The sequence below is a fragment of the Pinus tabuliformis genome, chromosome 6 (genome assembly GCF_031772625.1).
Source record: "Pinus tabuliformis cultivar Carrire ecotype Pingquan chromosome 6, CPIR1, whole genome shotgun sequence".
NCBI classification, from domain to species: domain Eukaryota; kingdom Viridiplantae; phylum Streptophyta; class Pinopsida; order Pinales; family Pinaceae; genus Pinus; species Pinus tabuliformis.
This window is the reverse complement of record NC_142292.1, coordinates 693,533,381-693,560,293: the sequence shown is the minus strand read 5'-3', so window position 1 is coordinate 693,560,293 and position 26,913 is coordinate 693,533,381. Positions and strand designations below refer to the sequence as shown.

Here is a 26,913-nt window from a genome sequence, read left to right as displayed (position 1 = left end):
TACTAATTTTTGGGTTTTGGCAAGATATGTTTCACATGTTTTGATTTATAAAGTTGATTATCTCAAAAACATTTTGTATCTAACATATCTTGTGCTAACAATTTTTGTTTACATTTTAGGGGTACTTTGTTTTCTCTTTTGAGACCATTGCATTTTACTTTGAGCAAATATATCTTTAAATTGTTGAGAAAAATCCTTATAAGGCACTGATTTTATGGTTTTTGTCATTGGAATTGTTATTTCAAGTTCCCACTTCATATTTGCTCATAAATCCTTAAAAGTAATCCATTTTCACTATAACACTCTCCTGGAAACTCACATCTTTTAACTTAACTTTTCATTAGGGACTACCCCCCCTAGCTAACCTAGGAGATAGATCAAACGGAGAGAGTCATAATTAGTGTGACAGCCCCTTCTCTGAGTTCCCTGCCACCAACCACACCTTGTGGGGTTGAAGGATTTTCTCACTAACTTGTAGGTAGGTGTAAGCGGCAGGGTCAACAGGTACCTCAACACAGGCTTCACTACCACCCAGTGAACCTATCTTGGCTCCACCATGAACTAGTTGAGTGTGTTCATAGCAAAACAGATATCCAGCCTAATGTTGACTAGATACATCAAAGAACCTATCAGCTGCCTGTACAGAGTGGGATCCACCAACTTGCCTTCAAAATAACTTAGCTTCTTCAAGTTAGTGATCATCGATGTAGACATAGGTATACAATCCTCGATCCTAAACCTCCTCAAGATCTCAACTACATACTTAACCTTCCCAAGGAAAATCTCTCCTAGTTGTCACTCTCATGTGTGATATCCTTCACCGCTTGTCCTCTCAACAAATAGAGATTCTTCTCCCTTCTCCCAATGACTCGCTTCTTGTTGGGATCAGCTCCTTTTGGCCCAACAACCACTTCACCTCTCATAAGGTTGACTTCTAGTCCTTTGTCCTTTATGGCAGAAACTGAAAGAAGATTCTTCTCCAAACACGGTACCTACAACACCTCATTCACCTTCATGATACCACTTGAGTCCATCTGAAGCTCAATGATGCCAATGCCTATTACTACATACTTGGCATTATCACCAAGCTCTACATGCATATCCCTAGGCTCCCTAGTCATGCTAGTGAAAATGCCTCAACATCCCATAATGTGACAAGATGCTCCACTATCCACAAACCTAACACCTCTCATGATAGTTCCAGAAGGGCATGAGGCGGTGAGACTTGGTTTTTCTGAGACTCCATCCATACAAGCCATCCACGTTGAAGTAGAAGGGAGCTGAACTCAAACCACGCTTTTACAAACCATACAGGGTGACCAGGCAGGTAGGAGAGGTAGCATATGAGTTGGAGTTTCCACCAGGAAGCAAGTTGTACAATGTATTTCATGTGTCTTTCTTGAAAAAGGCTTTGGGTCAGTAAGTGACAACTACTACAGAGTTGCCACCCATAGATGATGAGGGGAACCTAGTTCTGGAACCGGAGGCTATCTTGCAGCTGAGGGAAAGGAAGCTAAAAAGTAGGTCAATCAGGGAGTTCCTTGTCAGATGGAAGGACTTACGTGAAGAGGATGTTACATGGGAATGGGTGCAAATTTTGCAGCACCCAACATTACAGTTGCTTGAGGACAAGCAACATTTGGGAGGGGAGGACTGTTATGTCCCCAACAAATAACTCTGCTAAAGAGAATTCACAATTTTGCAAATTTAGTACTTGATAAATGTTTTGGCATTTGAACTTAGGAAAAAGGGGCATGGAGGCATAAATTAAATTTTGCGAAGGGAAAGAAGACCAAGCTAGCAGAAATGGAGAATTAAAATGTTGGTGAGTTATGGGGGTCACCCAAAAAGGGAAATCAAACCCTTTGGAGAAATTCGAACCACATGAGAAGGGAGGAAAAAGTGGAGTTTGAACTAGTGGGCTCACAAAAAGGAGAAGGGCAGTAATTATAAATAGGAGAGGAGAACTCATTTTTGGGGTTCCTTGATTGTGCATTTTCAAACTTAGAGTTTGCTTCAGCTATTTAGCCAAGTCAATTGGTGTTGCTTAGCACGAGGATTTCCAAGCGAAAAATCCCAACTCCCTTTCGATGAACTAAGAATGTCACCCTAGGAGAGAAATTTGAGTTGATTAGAGGGTTGATTTTCCCAGCTATTGTGATCCATCTCATCACTTGCTCAACCAGTACGAGTTCCCTAGAGGACGCAGAGGCAGAAACACGCAGAGCTTGGAAGAGGGAATTTCAGGAGAGGAACACTTGGAGAAATTGTAGAGATTTTCCTTGAGGGAGTACGAAGCACCTAGGTGATTTTCAAAGTTGAAGATTGATGCTCTTGAGAGAGCCGAAATTTTCAATTCTAGGTCATGCGCAGGAGTCTTTCTGGGCAAATTTGCAACGCAGGGGTCGAGTGGGATTTGAGCTTGATTGGGGCAAGCATTTCCCTTATATTTCCAAAGATAATTTTGCAAAGAATTTCCAACCATTTGAGGGAGGATTTGGAGCAAAATTACAGCAGTATTTACTATTTATGGGTTGGACGTTGGACCAATAGTTGGAGAAATTCACACTAAATTTTGGGAATTTTCGAGCAGTGGGGATCAGCCCAAAAGATTTTTGGGTTGGTTAGTTGGGGGCTGAAGATCTCAACTCTAATTTTGCAGAATTTTTGGAGCAGATTTGAGGCCCTAAATCACAGTTTGCCTCAAGCAGCGATGGCAGTAATTTTCTGAGTAGAGCGTACAATCAATTGTGCCAACTTCAGCAAGGAGATTCTCTCACATTCACCTTGGTTTTGTATGTTTGCTGTAACAAGCCTAGGTGCACTCATTCCAGTACATTTTGTAATCAGATTGGCATTGCAAATATAATAAAATGGCTTAGAATTATTATTTATGCTCAATGGTGTTCTGATTTTATTTTCATGTGTGGAGTTTCAGATTTGCATGTTATATTTGCTTGTTGTAGTTTAGTTCATGTTTTAATCACTGTAATTCTCTAGTTAGAATATTACATTGTCAAGTAGTTTGGCTCTGTAAAATGTTTGATGAACTATTTGATGTTATGTTGAATTCGACACTAATACTTTGTAATAAGATATATGAATATTGATAAAGACCCTGATTTTTCGTGGAAGGTCGAAGTGCTTTATGGTTCAAGAGTATGATGCAGATAGAAGCCGAGAAGCTACAATAGATTTCCACGGATGAACAAGTAGTTGATGCATTTGACAAAGTCCCTTCCTAAGGCAAAGCATGAGCATTTTTGAGACAAGCTAGGGCTTGTGGATACTCCCTCCAGATTCAGAGGGAGTGAGGATGGGCAGCTTGTTCTCCATGTGTCATGCACTATGGCCAAGATTAACCATTGTAAGTCTAGTACATGAACACGGATAGGGAGAATGGTGGATTGGATAAGCAGCATGGACCAATATTCTTATGATTTGCGTTATGACCAGGACTAACAACTGTAAGTCAAGTACATTGATCTCATATAAAAATGGTATGGGGGATCAATATTTCCTTGTGTCAAGTATTGTGACAATGAATTAGGAAATGATCATGTGAGGACATACTTCGATGAAACTGGGAGGAGTGTGTGCCTCGAGAGGCAGTGGTGAATGCCTCCCACCATTATGCTCTGATGTAGTGGAGAGATAGAGCTTACTTGTCAAGGCCTTGGTATTTTAACAATGTTGGTTATGATGATGTTATCATCATTGATGCTTATCAATCCAGATCATTTCTTATATGAATATTTTAATTTGAGAATATCTCAATGAGTCATTATGAATACCTCCCTAGTTAAGAGGGAGTGTTGAATATGTAACTAGGTTCGGTCTTCATAATATTATCATTATGATTTTTGTCTTGTCCCATTTGGACATTGAAAAGAAAAAGAAAAAAATTGAATTTTTTGAAGTGTATTTATGCTCCCAAGTTGGCTAAGTCAACCCTCCAAAAGACAGCTTAGCTCCTTTTTGCACCCATTCGACTTCATTGATGACTATATAAAGAAGATATGCATCCTCCCTCATGAGCACTCACTCACACAACACACAAGTCATCTCCCCGTAATCTATGAAGGATATAAGAAGAAAAGAAGGCTGAAGTACAAGAAGAGTATGCCCTCGCTCAAGCAAGAAGAGAAGATCAAGGAACAATTTGAGTTTCTACAATATCCTCATGTGGTACCCGAATTTCCTGAGGCACATCTTTTTGTGGTCAAGTGAGTTTTTCTATTACACTATATCTTTGCAAAATCCGAGCTTCCTGTGACAATATATTCCTGTGGAATCTAACTTATCAATTGCATCTTTCTATGGTCAAAAAAAGACCCTAAGGCACAAATCTGAGGTAGCCCTAAAGAGATCTTTTTGACAAAGTAAGAGTTCTGAAGTAGACTTGAAGGACATTTTTTAGGACAGATCTGTGACAGCGATTGTCTAATGGAGGGCTCACTTGGCACTTGGTTAGTTTGACTTGGATTTCTCTTGTTGACTAAGATTCTATAAGGAAGGAATTGTTGGATTTTCCCCTTGTGGGTTTTGCCTTGGCCTCTGGCCTAATCTTCGGTGTCTCTTGTCTCTTGTGCACTTTTTTTATATCTTTGAATGTACAATTCCTTGATGACATAAGTAAATGAAGTAAATGCTAAAAAGAAACATAAGTAATAGTCACAAGTAATTATCATGCTCAAAAATTTGATCATCCATTCGAATTTCAACACTCAGACATAATTTTTGACTTGTTTTCTCTTTACTAACTTTGTCTTTAAGTAATTTCAATTTACTATTTCAAATTTGAGTATCTACTACTTTTCTTAGTACCAATTAGATTCTAGATTGATGAATTTAAAACAATGTATCAATATTTTACTATTTTTGTTTCATCTATGGTTTATGAATCAATGTATTCCATTACTAAAACGGATTCAACACATTAACACGAAAATTTTAGCGAAACCCTAATTTTACAACATTTGCAAAATCGAAGAAGATTACTCAATACAAAGTTGCACAGATCACCATAGAATAATTTCACCAAACCAAGAGAAAATCACTCCAAGCATAATATCCTCCCCAAGACAATTCGCTACATCAACGCTCCATTGCATCCAAGAGAAAAAAGAACTAGTGTGCACGTTCTCTCAATGAATAAATGAGTATGTGACAATGAATCCTCGTAAATCGACTTCCCTCTATTCACAAGAGAGCAACCAAGTTGATTTGGGTCTAAAATTGACTAAAATCCCTAAAAATAATAAATTAAGTGATTACAATTTAAGTAAGTCACAGGACGACCTAAAAGATAGCTATCTCAATGATAAAACATAACAAAAAGCCTTCTTTTAGCCCACATGCACGAGAACAAGGTCCTCCAATGGTGACATCATCCTTTAAAGGTGAAGATCTCCACTAAAATGTGCCATGGATGGGTCAAAAGAGTGCTCTTCACTCAAAACTCATCTCCTCATCAACAAGGTGTCCACTCATCAAGCAAAACCATCATCAACATGTCATCATCAACCAAGCCCACATCATCACTCTAAGCCATGTAAGGGTGACATCACAAGGTTAGGACTTGACGTCATGATCTAGAAAGGTGTACCATCTCTTCCAAAGGGTAACAATGTCAACTTGTGGGCATCCTATGGTACTCTAGGGTACATCTTCCTTCTAGGAAGTGAGTGTTCTATGCCCTGGAGGGGGAGAAGAAGGTCATCATCAATGTTGGATATATCCCAAGGTCAACGCTCCTCACAAAGTGGTCAACTTCCTGGCTCTGGTGCCCAAAATGGTCATCAAGTGGGGTTGGACATCCTCTCTGAAATGTTGGTGAAGTCTAAATCCATCCCTCAAGGTATGGCAGTTCTACCGAGGAGTAAGCATCTAAAACATGCCCTCAAAATCAAGCGATGTCATAATCATAGGTAAAGCAACCATAAGAGTATCACAGTGAAAAGTATATAATGCAAAAGGAACCGAAGTACTTCACACAAGCATCATCTTCAAATCTCTTCTTGGCTTCAGGTTTGCAAACAAGTTACCATGCTTAAGTATCAGACAGTTATTCAGAGGTCCTATTAGGTGCTTATACCCTAATGGGAGGAATAGTTCCTAGGTCGACCCACCAATCAACAGGTGCGACTGATTGATGATATAATAGGGGTTTACTTCATGGAGGATGCCGGCGTATTTATACTAACTATGAAATTTCATCATTCTTGAGTGTTATAATGTGAACACGGAGAAATAGTGGGACCTGAGTAACCCCTTTCCTTGGCCTATTTTTTCCACCCGTCTTGCGTGCCTTTCTTCACTGATTTTCTTTTTCTTGCATAGTTTGGATCAGTGTTGAAAATATCGGTATCGGCAAAATATCGGCGAGGGTCCAGAAAACATCTTATCGGCAATATCGGCGAAAATATCGGCAAGCATAAAAAATATTTTTTCAATTTTTTAAACATAGTCGATATTTTGCCGATATTTTCAAAATATCGTGATATTTTGCCGATATTTTCTCGGTGATATATCGTTTTGTCGAAAATATCATGATATTTTCGAATATCGTCGATATATCACTGATATTATCAACAATTTTGGATTACAAGCTTTCATTTATGCATTATTTACCCCTTAGAGATGAACCATTATATTGTTCATTGGTGTTGGGATATTCAAGTTCCTTTCAATTTGATTGCTCACGCATTAGCCAAGAAACTAGGTGAGGGCTAAAGAGGGAGTAGAGCTTAGGCTAGGCTTTTGGCCACACTCTTTATTAAATCCTAGCCATCTTTTTGCATTTTATCATATCATGGCTCATGCACTTTCTTTTCTTTATGTCCCATCAACCTCTTAGGGAAAATTTTCTAGGCCCCTACTCAAGAGTGAAGAAAACAGGGAACCAATATTGGTGACAGATAGCAATCAACTTGAAGATGGGACATGGATATACGGGAAAGGATGAAAAGTGTGAAATATAGATTACCACGGACATGCAACATCAATCAATGCCTCCTATTTGTGACCCTCCTAGAGAATGGAAAGAAAGGCCTCAAAGAAGGTCACACTGGTCTAAGGACAAGAGGTAACGACCAAGGTGAAGCATTGGAAGAAGAGTACAAACAAAAGTGGTCTATCATCTAATCGAACCTATGATCCATACTATAATGCCCTTAAACATGAAAGCAAATGATTACAAAAATGGTTAATATACCTTACAATAGATGATCCACCTCATCTGATGAGTAAGCTAGACGTCATAAAGCACCAATCAAAGAATGGACGAGGACCTTTGAGGCTAGTCTATAGATCATCATAGGGTTGCTGGCTGGCAAGCTTATCAAAATAGGAAAAAAATTCTTTAGCCACATGGGTGGGTAATAGACCACACTAGCAAAAGCTTCTACATTCCAAAACTCGGGACCACCCTGAAACAGACTCAACTTCCTTTGCAGCACTAAAAAGTGACACAGTTGTTATCCATGGATTCTGTGATGCCCAAAAGTCACAATGAGTAAAGTCTTTTCTATTGGAAATGGGTACATTGACTGGCATACAACAGAACATTATTGCAAGGTGGTACAATATGCTACAAGAAAAGTGAAAAAACCATCCTTATGTCCTTTAAAATATGTTAGGAAAACCTCCTTATCTCCTTTAAAATCTATTAGGAAAACCTCCTGGGACAAGCCCTCCAAGATAGCACAAGTCTGAACTTTGAATTCACCATGGAAAACATGTTGATTTTTGGTAGCATTGGACGTGCTCTAGCCATAAAAATTGGTGGAGAGGCTAAGGCACATGAGATCTCCAAGACCCAGAAATCATTTGGGGAAATTCCACCTAGATGGAGAGATATTAAAATAATTAATATTTTTAATGAGACCCTAAGTCTAAACTTAAGAAAATTAAAATATTAATGTGTATTAATATAATATGGGTGAGAAAGTTCTAAATAACAAGGATCAAGCCAGGTCTAATCGTAGTCGTTGATTAGGGACTTAATCTCAGTCATTGAATTGTCAACAGGAAAAGTATAAGAGGAGACTTGAGGGTCAGTTGGAGATACACCAAGTTGATCAATCAATTCGATTTTCTGGGGCAAGGTTTGCTAAGAAATCAAGTTACTGATTTGTTGCACCAAGGGGCAGTTCAGCAGGGGGCCGAGATTACATATTAGAGAGGCAGAGAAAGTGCCAGAGAGACAGCGTAGAGCCTAGGAAGGTTGACGCAGAGACAGCAAGGTTTGCGCAAAGGCAACAAGGGTTGACGCGGAGGCTGAGGAGGCTAGTGCAAAGGATGCAGAGGGCCAAGAGGCTGACGCAGAAGCCGCAGAGGTTGACACAAGCAGCGCAGAGGGCTGAAGAGGCTGCGCTGAGGAATTTTCGTGGGGAAAACTGAGAGCTGGTTAGTTGACGCAGAGTCGTAGGAGGGTGACACAGTCCCTGGAGGGTGACGCAGTTCCAGAAGATAGCTTGGAGCAGCTTTCGCTCTCTCCAGCTGAGGAACAATCAAAGTTACTATGGGGCCAATCATCCGGTTGCTGATTAACCGGAATATTTATCTACGGAGAAAGGTACTTCTACCAAGGAAAATCTCTGAAGGGTGAGCCATTTCTGGCACCCTAGTTGTATTCAGAAAACTGCATAATAATAAAACCCTCATATTTGTTGCACCGGTTTTCCCTTATTGAGTTCTTCCGGGAACGATTGTCCAAAAATAATGGTGTCCCTTGTGTTGTCTCAGTTTATTTCAATCGTTGATCTGTATATTTGTGAAGGTTGCTATTGTGTTTATTTCGATGTTTATATGATTAAATAACTTGTTAATGTAAAGAACAAGTAGGGGATAATAAACCAAAAATAGCAGTAGGGGATTTCTGATGTGTTAGATTCAGAAATTTTCACAAAACAATCCTAAAGAATTGTTTCCTCAATTTATATCCATGGATAACTGTAGGCAATTGTAAAAAAACAATTAATCATGCTCCAAAGTTAACCTTAGATCTAAACTGTTGAATAAATGCCTGAAAATGAAAGTGTAATTTTGAGGGATAACAGGGCCAAAAATATGTTACCACCATAATGATAAACAATCCCCCTTCCTAGACTCTAAATGGCCAATATATAGAGGTAAGATACTTAAAACGATGTAAGTGGACAATCAGGGAGATTTCTTCTTACTGAGTAAAAAGATCAATCCTTGGTCTATTTGATATATTAATTACATGTTTCACAACATGAGAAATATAAGGCAGTCTCTTACACAAGGCAATCCCTTAATGGGACCTTTGTAGTTGAAATTACTTTTTTCAAAAGTGGGATGTCTTGCTTCATATACATCTCAACCTATGTTGCACGAGGAACTGTCGCCCCAAAAATGATCGCATATCCTGCATTCCCGCATTTCATGGACATGTGGACCCTCAGGAAACATCCCCAAACTGATAGAGACTTCATTGGGGACTTGGGGACTTGTCGGCCACCCCAAGACATTCCAAGCAGATTTTAGGGACATGCCAGATAGATTTTAAGGATGTTTTTGACAAATTTCAAGGAATTTCTGGGCATATTTTAGGGACATTTTGGGCAGATTTCAAGGATAATCCAAGCACATATCTTTAGTTTTGAAAATCATGGACATTGATGATTGAACAATATGATCGTTTTTTCCATCCATTATTTTTGTATTACATTGAATCTAAATCTGTATATAAGTTGCCGCTCAAAACATGGGTTTCAATTTGGGTTTCTGGTGATTTAGTTATTGTATTTTCAATGGAAAAATTACAAGAAGCAGCCTCCATGTCAAGAAAACAGAAAATGCGAATTGGAGCCATTGTACATGGATTTCTAGGATTCATTCAAGTTCAATGCTTCCACCATCCCAACATCAAGCATTGTGAAATCAATCAGATAGTAGTGACTTGGATTGGATACTAAATGTTTGAATAAATTCCTATTCAATGTCCTTCTTAATCTAAAACATGAATATAATCTCTTTACAAAACCAAAGTATTTTATAGTAGTTTTCAACACAGCTGTAAAAATTTGCAAAACCTATGTTGGAATTTCTAAGTTTGACCCACTAGAAATTCTTCCGTACTATCTGGTTTATTTCTTCCTACTTATTTAATTACTTAACAAGTTATTTACCATGTAAATACTAAAAATAAACACAAGTACAATATCAACATCTACCGATCATCAATTGAAAGAAAACAAGCACATAAGTGACACCGTTATTTTTTTACCAATGTCCCTGGAAAAACCCAATGCGGGAAAACCAGTGCAACTATTCAGAGGGTTTTATTATTATGCAGTTTTTAGAATACAACTAGGGTGCCAGAAATGGCTCACACAACAGAGAATGCCCTCAGCAGTAGTACCTCTCATCGGAGACAGATATTCTGGATGAATAATCATCAGATGAACAATTCCACAGCAACAATTGCAGCTCCCACTGCTCTGTGTCACCCTACCCGGCTCACCAGCACCCAATCTGTCCCACGAAACCCTTCCAGCGCTGCCTCTTGGCCCTTCGTCAGCTCTGCTAGCCTCTGCGTCAGCTTCTGGAACTTTTGCGTCAACTTCTTGAACTTTTGCGTCAGCTCCTAGACCCTCTGTGTCTCACACGTTGGCCTCTCCTGGTTCTGTGAAGCTCCTAGCTACTTCTACGTAGCACCCAGCTGCCTCTACGTCAACCTCTCCGGGCTTTGCATTGTCTCTCTGGTACCAACTCTGCCTCTCTGCTATGTATTCATTGCCCCTCGCTACTAATCACTGATTCTATCTCTCTTAGCAAACCCCACTCTAGAGAATAGAATGATTGATCACTCTGGTGTATTCTCCAACTAACCCTCAAGCCTCTTATACTTTTCTCATTGGTCCATCAACGACCGAGATTAAATCTCTAATCAACGGATAAGATTAGATTTGGCTTGATCCATGACTTTTGGAACCTTCTAACCCAGTTTTATATTAATACCCATTAATATTTTATTTTTCCTAAGTTTAGACTTAGGAACTCCATTAAAAATATTAATTACTTTAATATCTCCCAAACTGGTTAGAATCTGCCCAAACCCTTTCTGGGTCTTGGAGATCTCATGTGCTTTAGCCTCTTCACCAATTTTTATGGCTAGAGCACATCCGATGCTACCACAAATCAACACTCCCTCTTAGCGAGGATTGTGCTCTAATAATACTCCATACTGAGCATCACCCTGATTAACCAGCATTAGTCCCTGTGCTCATGCTCGGCCTCCCCACTCAACATCTTCTGCATTGTTGCATCTTGTACTGTTGCCCATGGCCCTGCCACTGCCATTGCTGCATCTGTATGGAAACTCCCTCTGCATTCGTGCTATTGCTGGTCCATACTCCCAGCACTGCATCTACACTGCATACCCTCTCATCATGCTGCATTGTGCTTCCTATAGCACTGCCACTACTAACTGTTGCACTACAACTCAGTTACCGAGAAGTAAATAACTGATCCACCCAACTCTGACATCCCTGTCAGGCTAGAGACACTCCCGATGCTGAAGCTCCCTCTGCCACTAACAAGTGCTCCCTCTACTGACCTCTGCGCCACTGCAACAATTCCCTGCATCTTGCACCATTGCACACCTCTCTGTGCCATCCTGCACTAGTGCAACACTCTCATGCCTCTCGCACTGTTGCAACTTGCTAGCCTCGCGTTGTCCGGGGAATTCTGCACTGTAGCAGTCTTTATCACTCCATCCGCATCCTTCTCTACTGACATCCGCCAGTCCTACTACTCCTCTTCGGGGCTCCTGTAGCAAGGTATAATCCAAGAGGTTGGGTACCTCAAGGATCCTGCCCCTCATTGCCTGTAGTCCTCCTAACTACAGCTCGATGTCTCCCCACTTCTTCTCAAGTGGCACATGAGCACTCATGGCACAATCGTCATCCTCCTCGACTTCTTTCTCTGCCCATGTTGGCGCTGGCTTGGTCTCAGAAGCTTCTCCCTTGCTCTTCTTCCTAGGACACTGGTTCACAAAATGACCAAATTCCCCACAATGGAAGCACTTGACCTTGGAGTGGTCCTTCTTCTTTCTCTTCTCTTGCTTTCCCACAAGTGCTAGAGCCACATCCTCTTCTTCCTCCTTGATTCTGACCCCTTTGCCGCTATTCCCTGCCTTGGTCACCCGTCTGATCTCTTCTTGACGAAGAGCCGCCCAAAGTTCCTCCCAATCCAGGAAGGCTCGTCCTGCCTAGTATGCTCTGGACAAATACCTCCCAATCCTCTGAGACTGCGTTCAATGCGGTCCTCACCATCAATTCCTGATCCGGCATGGCCCCTATGGAAGTTAGCTGGTCACGGATCTCCTTCAATCGACCGAGGAAGATATCTATCTGCTCTCCCTTCTGCATCTAGTATGACCGCAATTGATTTTCAAGTAACATCTTCCTCTGCACAGAAGTATGCTGGTACAATTTCTTTAAGGCCTCCCACATCTCATTTGTCGTATCCTTTTCGGCAATATGTGGTACCACATGATCCTTGACCCCATCAAGGATGATGCACTTCGCCCTGGCCATTGCCTCCTCATACTTCTCATTTTCAGCTGGGTTAACTGGGATCATTATTGTTTTCAAGGCGAAGTCCTTGATGCGATATCTGTCTAGAATGGACAGGATCCTGGCCTTCCAGACCGCGAAGTTGGATACTCCATCCAACTTATCCTGATCTCTCAGTCCATTCACGGCCATTATATTGCTCTACTTTCGACTCCTCCGAATCTCTCTACTTCCTTCCTGGAAGTCCTCTGTTCGACTCTTGCTGAGTCTCTCAACTTCCCATCTAGAAGTTCTCGGTTTGACTCCCTCTGAGTCTCGATTTCCCTTCTGGAAATCCCTCCTCCTTGGTCTTGCCCTGTTAGGTATTGTTTTGACCACAGTACCCCACCAGCTTCGCTCCGCAAATTACCCGCAGCCTCCTATACCCCAACAACTGAAGGATTGAGCCACTTGGCTTTGCACAATCTCAGCACTGGCAAATCAGCTTCCCTAGCCAACTGCATCAACCCTCCTAGCCTCTGTGTGAGCCTAATTCTACCTGCCTTAGCCTCTGCGCTACCTTTCTTTGGCCCAGAATGATGACACAGTCTCTCTGCGTCACTCCTTCCTCTGTCGCTTTCTGTACGGATCAGCTTTGTCACTCGAGACAGCTGAATGTGCTATGTTCTGCTCAGCTGATGCCTTCAATTTTCCTATGATCTGCAACCATCCTCTGATACCATGTTGGAATTTCTAAGTTAGACCCGTTAGAAATTCTTTGTGTACTATCTGGTTTATTTTTTCCTACTTGTGTTAAGTTATGGTATGTTCTATGCTTATAACAGTTTACTTCTTTTTCTTATTATATTCCACCGATTAGCAATCACATGTACATAAAGTAAAGTGCAGATAGAACATTAAACGATCGACAGAAAACAAGCCAAGACAAGAGACACAAGATGTGGCGGCTAGCCAGGGACAAACCCCACAATGTGTGGGGAAACCCTTTGATCAAATCTTCTTTTATCTTAAATAATTCAGCAGAGAGAAATAGTACAATAAATCTGATTCATATCAGCAGTAGCAAACCCTAGATCAGTAGCATCAGCATTAGCGGCTTCATTATCAAACTAGGGCAGACCATATCTCACAAACCGACAGTCGGATTGACTTCATTCCACCACCAAAAGTTTCGGCTTTCAAAGGAGGTTCAGATGAACCTACAGTGCAGTTCCAAAGAGGAGATCTTCTAGGCCACGCAAGTCAATCTTTACTTCTGCAGTTGCAGCTTCAGTTTCAGCAGTTTTCGGCTTCAAACTAGGGCAATCGATATCTTGCAAACCATTCGTCGGATTGACTTCATTCCACCACCAAAAGTTTCGGCTTTCAAAGGAGGTTCAGATGAACCTACATCGCAGTTCCAAAGAGGAGATCTTCTAGGCCACGTAAGTCAATCTTTACTTCTGCAGTTGCAGCTTCAGTTTCAGCAGTTTCCGGCTTCAAACTAGGGCAGTCGATATCTTGCAAACCGTTCGTCGGATTGACTTCATTCCACCACCAAAAGTTGCGGCTTTCAAAGGAGGTTCAGATGAACCTACAGCGCAGTTCCAAAGAGGAGATCTTCTAGGCCACGCAAGTCAATCTTTACTTTTGCAGTTGCAGCTTCAATTCAACAGCTTCCGGCTTCACATGTGTGAGAGAGAGAGACCCATTTCAGCGCAGTAGAGAAGAGACTCATATCTGCGCAGTAGAGAGAGAGAGATGTGATGAGATGAGTGAGTCTAAATGAGGAAAAGTCCTCTTATATTTATACACAACGTTGGTGGGTGAATAGATGCGACTGTTGGGCTTCTGAGCCTATATGAGTTGTAGGTCGGCTTGATAATAATTCCATAATCAAAATAAATTCATATCTCCATGAATACTTATCGGAATTGGATGATCTTTATATCAATCCTACACCTCTCGACGAGAGGAATCTAATAAAAATATTATTAGCCATGAATAAGATGACCCACATGAAGTTTTGCCCTGGTTGCCAATTTTAACAACTTGTTTAATTACTTAACAAGTTATTTACCATGTAAATACTCAAAATAAACACAAGTACAATATCAACATCTACAGATCATCAACTGAAAGAAAACAAACACACAAGTGACATCGTTATTTTTGGACCAATGTCTCTAGAAAAACCCAATGCGGGAAAACCGATGCAGCTATTCAAAGGGTTTTATTATTATGCAGTTTTCAGAATACAACTAGGGAGCCAGAAATGGCTCACCCAACAGAGAATGCCCTCGACAATAGTACCTCTCCTCGGAGGAAGATATTCCAGTTGATTAATCACCAATTGAAGAATCGCATAACAACAATTGCAGCTCCCACTGCTCTGCGTCACTCTGATAGGGACTGCGTCACCCTACCCGGCTCACTAGCACCTAGTCTGTCCCACGAAACCTTTCTAGCGCTGCCTCTTGTCCCTTGTGTCAGCTCTGCTAGCCTCTGCGTCAGCTTCTGGAGCTTCTACATTAGACCTTAGGCCCTCTGCGTCTCACACGCTGGCCTCTCCTGGCTCTATGCAGCTCCTAGCTGCCTCTACGTAGCACCCAGCTGCCTCTGCATCAACCTCTCCAGGCTTTGCGCTCTCTCTGGTACCAACTCTGCCTTTCTGCTATGTATTCATTGTCCCTCGCTGCTGATAATTGATTCTATCTCTCTTAGCACACCCCACTCTAGATAACAGAATGACTAATCACTCTGGTGTATTCTCCAACTGACCCTCAAGCCTCTTCTTATACCTTTCTCGTTCGTCCATCAACGGCCAAGATTAAATCTCTAATCAATGGCTAAGATTAGATTTGGCTTGATCCATGACTTTTGGAACCTTCTAACCCATTTTATTTTTCCTAAGTTTAGACTTAGGAACTCCATTAAAAATATTAATTATTTTAATATCTCCCAAACTGGTTAGAATCTACCCAAACCCTTTCTGGGTCTTAACCTGGTTAGATCTCATGTGCTTAACCTCTCCACCAATTTTCATGGTTAGAGCACATTTGATGCTACCCTAAATCAACAACCTACTGAGAAAGTAATCACTTTTATGTTTAACATAATCATCATTAACAAGAAATATGAGGAAGAAAAACTGCTATAAGGACAATTATCTATCTAATAGATCTTTCATGGACCTTATTGCAAATTGAAAATAGTTACACTTAAGTTTCCTAAAGCCAAAGCTCATGTCTAGTAGGCAATAAATGAAAATAGTTACACTTAGGTTTCTTAAAGCTAAAGCTCACGTCTAGTAGCCAATAATGGAATGTCACTCAACCCTTTTTAAATTTCTTAGAATTTTTCATAATTGGCAAGTGTAAGGGTTGTGCATAATACTATAAAGTGTATCTTGTTATGCTTACAAGCTTGAAAGTTGAAACAACTACAAATGTTAATAGTGATATATATATATATATATATATATATATATATATATATATATATATATATATAAGTCACCTGACACGGAGATTCGGGATTGGTAGGATACGGGGATTCGAGTGTCGGATTCGGACACGTTGACCCCTCGGAACAAGACACGTAGGATTCGTTATATATTATTTTATTATATATATATATATATATATATATATATATATATATTAAAAATTAGGTATTTCTTACACAAATTCTAATTAATGATACAAATTCATTGATTTCAAACATAGATCTTCATCTATAGCATGCATAGTACATACAAAATTCAAATACATGTTAGTGGTCACATAAATCATGATTCATAAATGAAAGACAACTTACAACTACAAGATAGTAAGATAAAGACACTGACAGTTGTAGTTTTCTCATTAGTCATCAAATCAAAATGTGTTACATAGGTAGCGCTGGTGCAATGCCAATGGCAAATAGAAATAGAAAATATAGAACAACTATAGGTATACAAGCCTCAAGGCAATAGGTAATCATCAATCCTCAGAGTCATCATCAGAATCAGCATCAATGTCCTCATCATCATGGTCACCACTGCTCTCCTCTGCATCCTCCTCCTTCCCTATATCCATAGTTGCCTCTGCATCTGCTCGTGTGGAGGATGACCCCTATAAAATATCACCGTCATCAAATCTAACAGGCTCTAGCACTGGATCATTGAGATCCATGTTGGCCAATGCCAACTCAACACTGTTGTCCAGACCCATATCATCAGGAAAGACATCCCACATCTTTGTCTTTCCGCTCAACCACTCTTCCCTCTACCTGTATAAGACGAAGGTTGGTGTGCACATACACCATTGTCTCTGCCCTGGACTGCTCAAGCCTACTCTTCTTCACACTATACAAATTCCCGTATGTGCTCTAATTCCTCTCGCAACAAGAGGATGAAGTCACCTGAGAGAGGAGCCTCATGGCTAACTGCTGAAGAGGAGGGCTTGTTGCCCCATGATTTGCCCACCAAGAATAGGGCTTCTTAGCCCCCTATCTCTAATCACATCATATCCTGCAAATCAACCAGTGCCAGTGGAAAACTCTGCAAAAGCATCCTCCACCTCATCAAGCAATGCTCTATCCTGAAAAACCCGCCTGAATGCCTCTTTCCTCCCCTGTGAGATTTCACCATCCATGTGAGGAAGGAATCTGCGGGAAGGTCCACCATTCAGCCACTCATGGCTATAGTATTTTGGGTTCAATGAGTGAGCCAAACAATGTAAAGGTGTACAATTCTTGTCCCATCTGCTGACAAGAATATCCTGTATAGTATCACAGAAGGCCTCTGGTGATGTCTCATACTTGGGGCACTCACTCTGTAGAATTATGCTCCTCACAAACTCAACCATGGAATCCCATCCCTCATAAACCTCTCCTAGGATGGGTTTTTCTGTATCTGCAAATCGAAGCAAAGAAATGATAGGGTCCATGATCTGAATAATTAGATCTACCCTCTCCCACCAAGCATCATCTAGCATTGTGTACTTCACTCTTTTAGAGGCTACTTGATCTGTCTTTCTCCAAAAAGACCAAAACTCAGAAATAACCATGGACCCAAGAGCGATCTTGACCTCCCTCAACCTCTTCAACATTATGAATGAAGAGGCAAACCGTGTATTAGCAATCTTCAACAATGATAGATTGGTGTGCTCCCTATAGATAGTGAGGGCATTTGTATGATTTTGCATAAAGTTACAGATATGTCGTGCATCCTCAATAATGTTACCAATCCAAAGCACATCAAAAGCAATGGATTTCAGTGCTAAGTTCAATGAATGGACAATGCAAGGTGTCCAAAACACTGGTGGATATTTAGCTTCCACAATCATGCCAACAGCCTTGCAAACAGGTGCATTATCTGTAATGATTTGCACACAAGAGTCAGCACCTACATCTTCAATAACTTTAATAAATAACTCACCAATAAATTGTGCATCCTTGTATTCTCCAAGTGTATCCACTGCTTTCAAGAAAACTGGACCATTCAAGGAAGACACCATGAAGTTGATGATTGGGTGTCGTGTTGGATCTGTCCATCCATCAGAAACAATGCTAACCCCAAATGTTGGCCATGATGCTACAATAGGCTCAAGCATTTTTTGCACCTCTTTTTTTGCCTTCGTCAACAATGTGGTTCTAAGCTTCTCTGAACTAGGAGGCACATACCATGATGGAGAGCCGTGAGTTAAAGCTCGATACATCTCAATAAATAAAGGTAAGCGTGCAACATTAAATGATATGAAGTTTTGATAGAAAAAGAAGGCAATGGTGAGATCAAGCTCTTCCCGTTTCTCTTTTTGAAAAATCTTGTCCATTGGACCAAGTGTAATTGCTCTTCTTTTTGCTACTTGTCCCCCAATAGAACTCTCAAATGGAAATTTGATGGTGCCTTTCCTCAAAAATGGAAGGGGGTCTTCATTCTTGCTTTTTCTTGATTTTGCAGCCACATTTTCCATACCAACAGTGGACTCCTTTTCCATTTCTTTCCTCTTTTGTAAAGGAACAGCTTTACAAGCCCCAATTCCACAACCTGGTAAAGCCAACAAATGGCCTTTCACACGGAAATATGTGCTTTTGAAAGAAATGTGACAAAAGTTGCATCTCCATTGCACATTGCCTCCTCCCTTCCCCTTGGTGCTTGTCCCATCCTCTCCTGTGACATATTTCCACAAGGGATATTTCTCAATGTTGTCTTTAGGTCCTCCACTTCCCTCAACATTACTTGCAGCAGACTCTGATGATATTGGGGGAGGAGGGACATCTCCAATGGATACATTCTTCCCCTTCCTTTGCCCCCTAACTGTTGTCTTTGATTGAGCCATGAATACTGTAAAAAAAAAATAAACAAAACATGCACAAATTTGTAAAAAAAATCATATACAAACTGCTGTAATAGAAATGCAAAAAAATAGAGCTGAAATGCACTTATTTGGTGCTTGAATCTCCTTGCCGAACGCTCTACACCCTTAGCTCCTTGCTCCAAACCCTTAGCTCCTTGCCCACAGCTCAAGCAATGCAAAACTGAAAGAGAAATAAGGTGAAAAACATAAGGAACAGCGCCTTTTTCTACCGTGCGGGTTTCATTTTAGGGGATTCGAATCCCAGAATCGGGACACGACGTGTCTGTACGGGATTCGTACGAATCCCATACAGACACGTCGTGTCCCTTTCTAGGATTCAAATTCCTAGCGAATCATGTCCAATTCACAGGATTCGGACTCGTGGGGGGTTTCAAATGAATCCAGTTACTTATATATATATATAGATATAATTTTCTTCCCCAACCTGCCATCCCCTGAAAATTTTAGGGGTGCACTCTAGCCATCCCAGGGATGCATGCCCAATTCCCCGCCATTCCCCTGTCCCAAAAACTAGTGCAACATGGATGTCAACTCATTTTCAATTTTATTTTTATTTTTAAACGTTTCATATATTACTTCAAGGAACAAATAAGTACATCAAAATTCAAGGTGGTTATAACATGCAGATAACAGGGATGCTAGGAAAGTCCCAATCTACAAAAGCTAAAAAATCCAACTTATGAAACTGGGCTCCCAAAAGGAGGAACATTACATCAAGATGAAATGCATTGAGGCTAACTCTTGGAAGCAAAGCCAACTCTTGCTTAAAGCTCCTCAAATCCCCTAAAGTGGATGAGCATCCTCATTGAACGTAATTGTACAATCATGTTTCCACAGATCTAATTGCAACCAATCAAACTGAATGTCATAGCAATTTGCAGCTGTCTCTGACATCCATAAGAGTGGGTCTCAAAAAGGGAATCAAATTCAGCTTAAAACCATGCCCAAAAAGTTTTGACAGTCTGACATTTCCAAAATACATGTCGACTTGTCTCGTCTTTGTCACACAATGCACATATCAAATTAGTAATGCAAACTTTCTGTAACCTACTCGTGACAACCAATCCCTGATGAAGCATCAACCACCCCCAAACCTTATGTTTAAAGGAGGCAAGAGCCTTCCAAAAGGACAACTACTTCATCAGCCATTGCTCCACCAGATCTCCAAGCCCCCATCTTCTATGTAAGAGGGTATCAACGTCAAATGAGTTCTTCATCAACTCATAAAGATCCTTCATCTCATTGATGTATATAGGCTTCCCACTCCATCTCCAATCCTTCCATACTAGGCCTTCCCCATGTATCTTCATTTTACATAAACAACTTTTTATAATCATACGGCAAAGATCCTCTAAAACTATTGGTGCCAGATAGCTCTTGAGCACAGTTTCAAGTGCTCCATGAGTGGCACTCTTGAGTGTCTTGATTCCGTAGGTCCTTCCAAAGAAACAACCCTTTCCCAGCCAACACTTGACCTGCATAATTTGGTGAGTCCAATTATCATTACCTTAGAATTGGGGGGCTGGTGAGCGGGGTGGGGGGAGCATTAGGATGCACACTCTAATCTCCTCTTCTGCCTAGTAATGCAATATTAGATGCATTTTCTACGGAAAAAGGGCATTTTTATATCTCATTATTTTACCAATTATTCATTGTAGAAACTAGATTTTATTCTGTTCTTAATATTATTGTTTTCCCCTTTTCCTGAACATGATTACAACGTTACTGATCGACTTATGGTTAGATCACAGATCCTTTCATTACCCTCTTGCTATTTGGCATGAATTTACTTGCTGTTCAAATTGATCACTACACTAAAAGAATTATTTTCTCTCTCAACAGCATGTTTTTCAAGTTTTAATTAAATTTTTTAAAAATGCATACAAGTGACCACTTAAAACTTTAAAAGTCCTATTTTCCTCTCCCGTGGTTTGTTACAGAAATTATTAGAAAAGTAGCAAATGGGCCTTCATGTATAAGAACGGAGAAAAGAAAAGGATCTACAGAGTAAAATATAAACGCCTAAACACGACAATGAGGAAAAGAATGATATCTAATTTCATTTTATTTTTCTCATCTCGATGCTTATTGGACTTTATCCACAGATTTCAAAGTTTCCTCACTTCTGTTTAGGACTAACTTTCCCATTCAGCAAGACCATATATCACCATAGGTATTTCTACCATGCATATAGAGTGCTTCTGGAATTTGTGAATTTCTATCTATGATATCTAAATTCAGCCTTGAATCTAGGCAATATCACTGCAACCTTCTATCTATTCCATTCTTTTATACTGGTATTATAAATTCAGATTCAATATAACAACTGAAGGAACTCCATATCAAAGGAGCAGCATTCTCTCATGCAAGAAAGAGTTAAGCTCAATGTAAATGTAAAATATTTTTTTACAAATTTATGATAGAATTATATATTTGAAAAGGGGCATTATAATTGTACATACACCAACATCACGTCTTCAACAGTTGCTGCAAGTGGAGTAACTGACTCCACAGTGCCACCTTCACACAATGAACTGAAACACCATATAGCATCAACAGAGTCAGAATCATGGGCATGTCACTCATAACTCTTAATAATATGATACTAGTATTAGAGATTCATATTCTGGTCTGCAAACTGAGATAGAATCTTGGCAGAAACAAAATATTGACAATAGTATTCTTCACATTAAATGGTAAAAGAGTCAGGAAATGGAAAATAGCACATATAAGCACAAATGGACTTAATTAGATAGAAGACAATGGATGTACGAGGATTATTAATGTAGTCAATGTCACATATGTTCATGAATGGCTGTTGACATATCACTGTAGATATGTTTTAGCTAATGTTTAGTGGAAGAGGGCTTTGTCTTGTATTATGGTGCCTTTGCCATGAAGTACTACATCATAGTTGTAGTTGGCTCGGTCCTTATTTGTGACGTATTAAGACTGCTGTTATTGTGGTATTATGCTACTGCTATATTAGGTATGCAGCTGAATTCTACCTTGAAGTTAATAAATTTCTGGACTTGTTCCATCTTAACTCGTGCATATCCCATATAATGTAGAAACAATTACCATCTGCTCAGCCACATACGAAGCCATTCTATGTGGACAGAAGCAATGAAGAATTTGACAAGTTACTGTGTTTTCAACAAGAAAATTCTAAAAGTTCTTTTCATTACAGATACAGATTCATGCTCTAGGAAGGGGAAGGGAAAAGGAAGTTTTAATGTTAGCATAGAAATCCAGCATGGTGCATACCACAAACAAAGTTAAACTCCTAGGGAAATATTTATTCAAGAAGCAACAAAACAAAATTGCTTCCATTGTTGAAGTGCAATAACAAGAAAGGACTTTTAGAGAACCTATTCAGAATAGTAAGTATGAGTATATTTGTTGGGTCAAAATGCAGATCAAGCTACACAGTGGGATCTAACAAAGTGTCATAGTCTAGCACTGGCCTAACAATCCTTGAAGCAGGGAAGTCTCTCCCAAGGTGCATTGTCAAGACTTCAATTATGTGGATTAAATAACAGCAAGAAGAATTAACCCTCACTAGTGCCATGTCTACTAAGTACTAACCTCTGGTCCTCTATACTGCATTCACATAAATAGTAACTAAGCAATCTATTGTAAATACATCTCATTCATCACAATGCACAACTGAATTAGAAAGAAACATCATCTATGGACACAAAAAGTTCAAAAATGGACATTGTGAAAATTCCAAACTGGAATCCTATTGCAGCAACTAGAAATTATTCTCCTAATTGTTAATTTAATTTAACAATTTATTTATTGTTTGCTACAGAAAATACTGAACAAATCACACTGAAATCTACACAAATAAAACTGCGGAAGAATAAACGTTGGAAGCAATGCTAGCACACACACATAAAAATAACACAGTTATTTTCTAACAGAAGTCCCCAGAAAAATCCAACTTGGGAAAACCGGTGGAATAGCTGAGGGTTTTATTATTAAGCAGCAGAAAAATAATCTGAGTACAATCTGGATGCTGAATACTGACAATCCTGCAGAGCAAACACTGGCAAAAATATGATGAGGATTTTTCCTCACCCCACAGGCAAATCTGAGCTCTAACCACAGTGCCAAGTGAGTCGTCCAAACTGCCTCTGCGTAGCTACTGCATCACCCTAGCGCAGTGCCTTCTGAGCTCAGTCTGAATCAGCCTCTCTTCAAGTCGTCTAGTCTACGTCTGTCTAGGAAAATGTTTCTCCTGGCCCCCAGAACCTTTGTCCTGTGAAAATTTCTAGATCTAACACTCTCAAGAATCCTACTGCAACCAACTAAATCTACTTCACCTAGATTGTAAATTACATTACAAACTTATTTCAGATTTCTTCTTGAAATATTGAAGCAAATTACTGAAGCAACCTACACCAAATTAAATATGATTCTAAAACACAGAAACTGAGCAAGGAAATACAAACACATAGTACACCATTATTTTTTGACAAATGTCCTCGGAAAAACCCAATGCGGGAAAACTGGTGCAGCAGCTCTCAGGGTTTATTATTATTAAGCAGTAGCAAATTCTAAATACATCTCTGAATCCCTCACAGGGTTATTCATTTACAGAGAGAAATACTAACACAAAGAACTGTGAGGTTACCTCACACTATCACTAGAAATCTTGGCTGATCCAACCCCAGACTAATTGCCCCCGGCTTTTCTGGTTGCCTCTGTGCTGCCTCTGCGTAGTATCTGCGTCAACCTAGCGTCAAACTCTTTGGGGACATCATCAATCATCTCGCCGATCAATTTGTTGCCCTAGAGATTCAATTTCTACCTCCCGGTCTCACACCCCGGCTCCCGGCTTCTGAAACTCGAATTCCCTCTACAAATTTTGGACTCCTAACTGACTTCTGCGCTACCTCTACGTGGTTCTGCGTCAGCCCCTCTGGCTCAGCGCTGCCACTACTGGATTACTCTCTGCCTCTCTCTATTGATGATTTTTCGGCTGAGAAAATCACTGTCTCTCTGGATGATATTGTAATGACCAAACACAGTAACTAGAATCTGAAATACAGAAAGCCTGAAGAATTTAAATTTGTACTTACCTTAACTGCTGCTGATTCTGCTGGTGATGTCGTGGCTATTTTGATCCAATCTCCGGGAGACCAATACCACCCAGCCAGACTGAGCAACCTAGCTGCTCAATCCAGAAAGCTTCTCAACAGAAGCTCTCTGTCCCTCCGTGCCCAGAACCTCAGACGGCTTAAAGCTCTTCCAATGGATAATTATCTTCCTCCTGGTTTTCTCCTGGTGAATTTCTGCTTCTAGTTCTTTCTGCTCCTCTCTTGTTTCCCCCCTTCTCTCGGTTCAGGCCTCCGGTTTTATCTACGGGCCTGGCGGTGGCCGCCCTCCTACCTGCAGCCACCGCCTTCCCTCGTCCCGACACGCCTTCCACGCATTGATGCTTTCAGATCTTTTCCCTGTCAAATGCGTTCTGCTATGAATGTTCAGTTGATTGTAAGCGCCCCCTTTTAAAAGGGTCCATTATTTGATTTTTGGTTTTTAGCATATAGTTTAGTTTTAAAGTTTTAAATTATATAAGTTTATAAAGTTTAATTATATGTTTTATAAAATTTAATTTATATAAGTTTATAAAGTTTAATTATATATTTTATAAAATTTAATTTATATATGTTTATAAAGTTTAATTATATATTTTATAAAATTTAATTTATATATGTTTATAAAGTTTAATTATATTTATAAAACTTAACATATTTATTATTTAAAATTCATCATATTTGTTTTATCATAAAGTTTAAAATTTTTACATAGTGGATCAGTTTAGATGGGCTGTTACATACACCCCCCCTTCTGAAAACTTCGTCCCGAAGTTAGAGTTTTAGGTTCAAGGTTTTAATGGACATGACCTTTTCTATCCAGGTCCCCAAGCTATTCAAAATCATCCTATCCTCCCTAATCTCTTCTACTCCCATCCTATCCGTCCTCTACCGGAGTATGCCATGACGTCAGTTTTACTGACCTGACCATTCATAAACTCTAAGGTGACAGCGTCGGCTATACCGACCTGATTCCCAATAGGCATCCGGCAGTCATCATCACACGTCTCGGGGAGCGTGATCCGCATAGTCCTCCCATGACTCCAGGGTTCGAAGGATAAACGGTGGGCAACACCTCCACCCCTCCTAGTAGGATTTAGGGTTAATACCCTATCATAGAATCACTTGGAGCTTTAATTGTTCTGAGGTTCTGTCGTCACGTGGTCATCCCGGTAACTGTGTATTACCTGCAATCAGACGCTTATCCATGCATTCGTAAAATGTGCATCAGCATATTCAAAATAACTCACATATTATTCCCTTATGAATTCACCTATGATACTATAATACAACATATTTTGCCATATTCCATGCATGTCTTTTGACGTTCATCTAGAATGTATTCACTTCCTGATTTCTATCCCATTGATCATATTTGACAAAATAAATAAATCCGATCTATAAATAAATGTCTTTACTTTAACAACTATAATTTAGTAAAATGAACCACATATATTGTTTTGGTATCCATGTACCAGCAGGAATTTAAACATATATTATGCCATAAAGTTTCATGTTTATCCATAATCATTCAAAATGTTTCTGAGTCTCTGATTGTAGTGAAGTAAATATATACTAAACATAGTGTAAAGTTCTTCAAAATGGACATAAATTAGGGTATCTCTGACATATGTCCTCTGTATTTTCCCAAGTTGCTGATCCAGGACTATACTTGTCCCATTGGACTTTAACTTGGTCCACCAGACGGTTCCTCAACTGTCGAACTCTATGTTCCAGTATACGTAATGGTTCGACCGTTATGACTCCCTCGTCCGATACCTGCAATTCTTTCCACTGGAAGTTATGAGATAGATCAGCTATATAATGTCTTAATACAAAAACATGAAATACATTATGAATTCTATGCAGATGAGGTGGCAGGGCAAGACGATAGGCAACAGGTCCAACTCTTTCTACGACTTTAAACGGTCCTATAAATCGGGGTGACAACTTTGTCCCTTTTCCGAATCGAATAGTACTTTTATTTGGTTTGATGCGGATGAAGACCTGATCCCCTACTTCATACCTCCTATCAATTCGGTGAGTATCAGCATAACTCTTTTGTCTATCCTGTGCTTCCTTTAATCGCTGTCTAATTTGTCTGACCTGAGCTTCCATTTCATGGATTAATTCTGGTCCTATTATCACTCGATCTTCTAACCTGTCCCAACTTAACGGTGTTCTGCAAGGTCTGCCATATAAAGCTTCAAATGGAGGCATCCCAATCGAACTGTGGTAACTGTTGTTGTATGCGAATTCGACTAAGGGTAAATACTTTTCCCAGTGTGATTGCTGATCCATCACATACATTCGCAACATGTCTTCAAGTACTTGATTTACTCTTTCAGTTTGCCCATCAGTCTCAGGATGGTAAGCAGTGCTTAAATTTAGCTGAGTACCTAAGGCTGTTTGCATGCAAGTCCAGAATCTGGAAGTGAATCGCGAATCTCTGTCGGATATAATCTTCTTAGGTACTCCATGAAATCTGATAATTTCATTTATGAATACTCGAGCTACGTCAGCAACATCGTAAGTATCTCTTACCGGAATGAAATGGGCGCTTTTTGTTAATTTATCCACCACTACCAGAATGGCATTGTGTCTTTGAGAAGTAAGAGGTAGTCCAGTGATAAAATCCATAGAAATGGTCTCCCATTTAGACATAGGAATGTCATGGGGTTGTAAGAGGCCCGCTGGGTGACAATGATCTACCTTTACTTGCTGACATTCCAAACATTTTGCAACAAATTGAGTGATATCACGTTTCATGCCTGCCCAAAAGAAGAGTTTCTTGGTATCCGCATACATTTTCCCTACTCCAGGATGAGCACAATATACTGCTTTGTGGGCTTCCCCAAGGATGGTATCTCGAAGATCTTTATCATCAGGAATGTACATCCTTCCATGGAATCGTAAGAT

The 26,913-nt window shown here is 40.0% G+C and overlaps 1 protein-coding gene across 6 annotated transcripts in view; it reads right to left on the bottom strand.

Moving 5' to 3' along the window:
- The window catches only part of FAAH (fatty acid amide hydrolase), a 311,150-nt gene that overhangs the window by 202,504 nt on the left and 81,733 nt on the right, over positions 1 to 26,913 (bottom strand). For all 6 annotated transcript variants that reach the window (XM_089420823.1, XM_089420819.1, XM_089420828.1 and 3 more), the window contains one exon: positions 21,352 to 21,423. In XM_089420823.1, the coding sequence (XP_089276949.1) occupies positions 21,352 to 21,423 (72 nt within the window). The remainder of the gene's footprint in view (positions 1 to 21,351; positions 21,424 to 26,913) is intronic.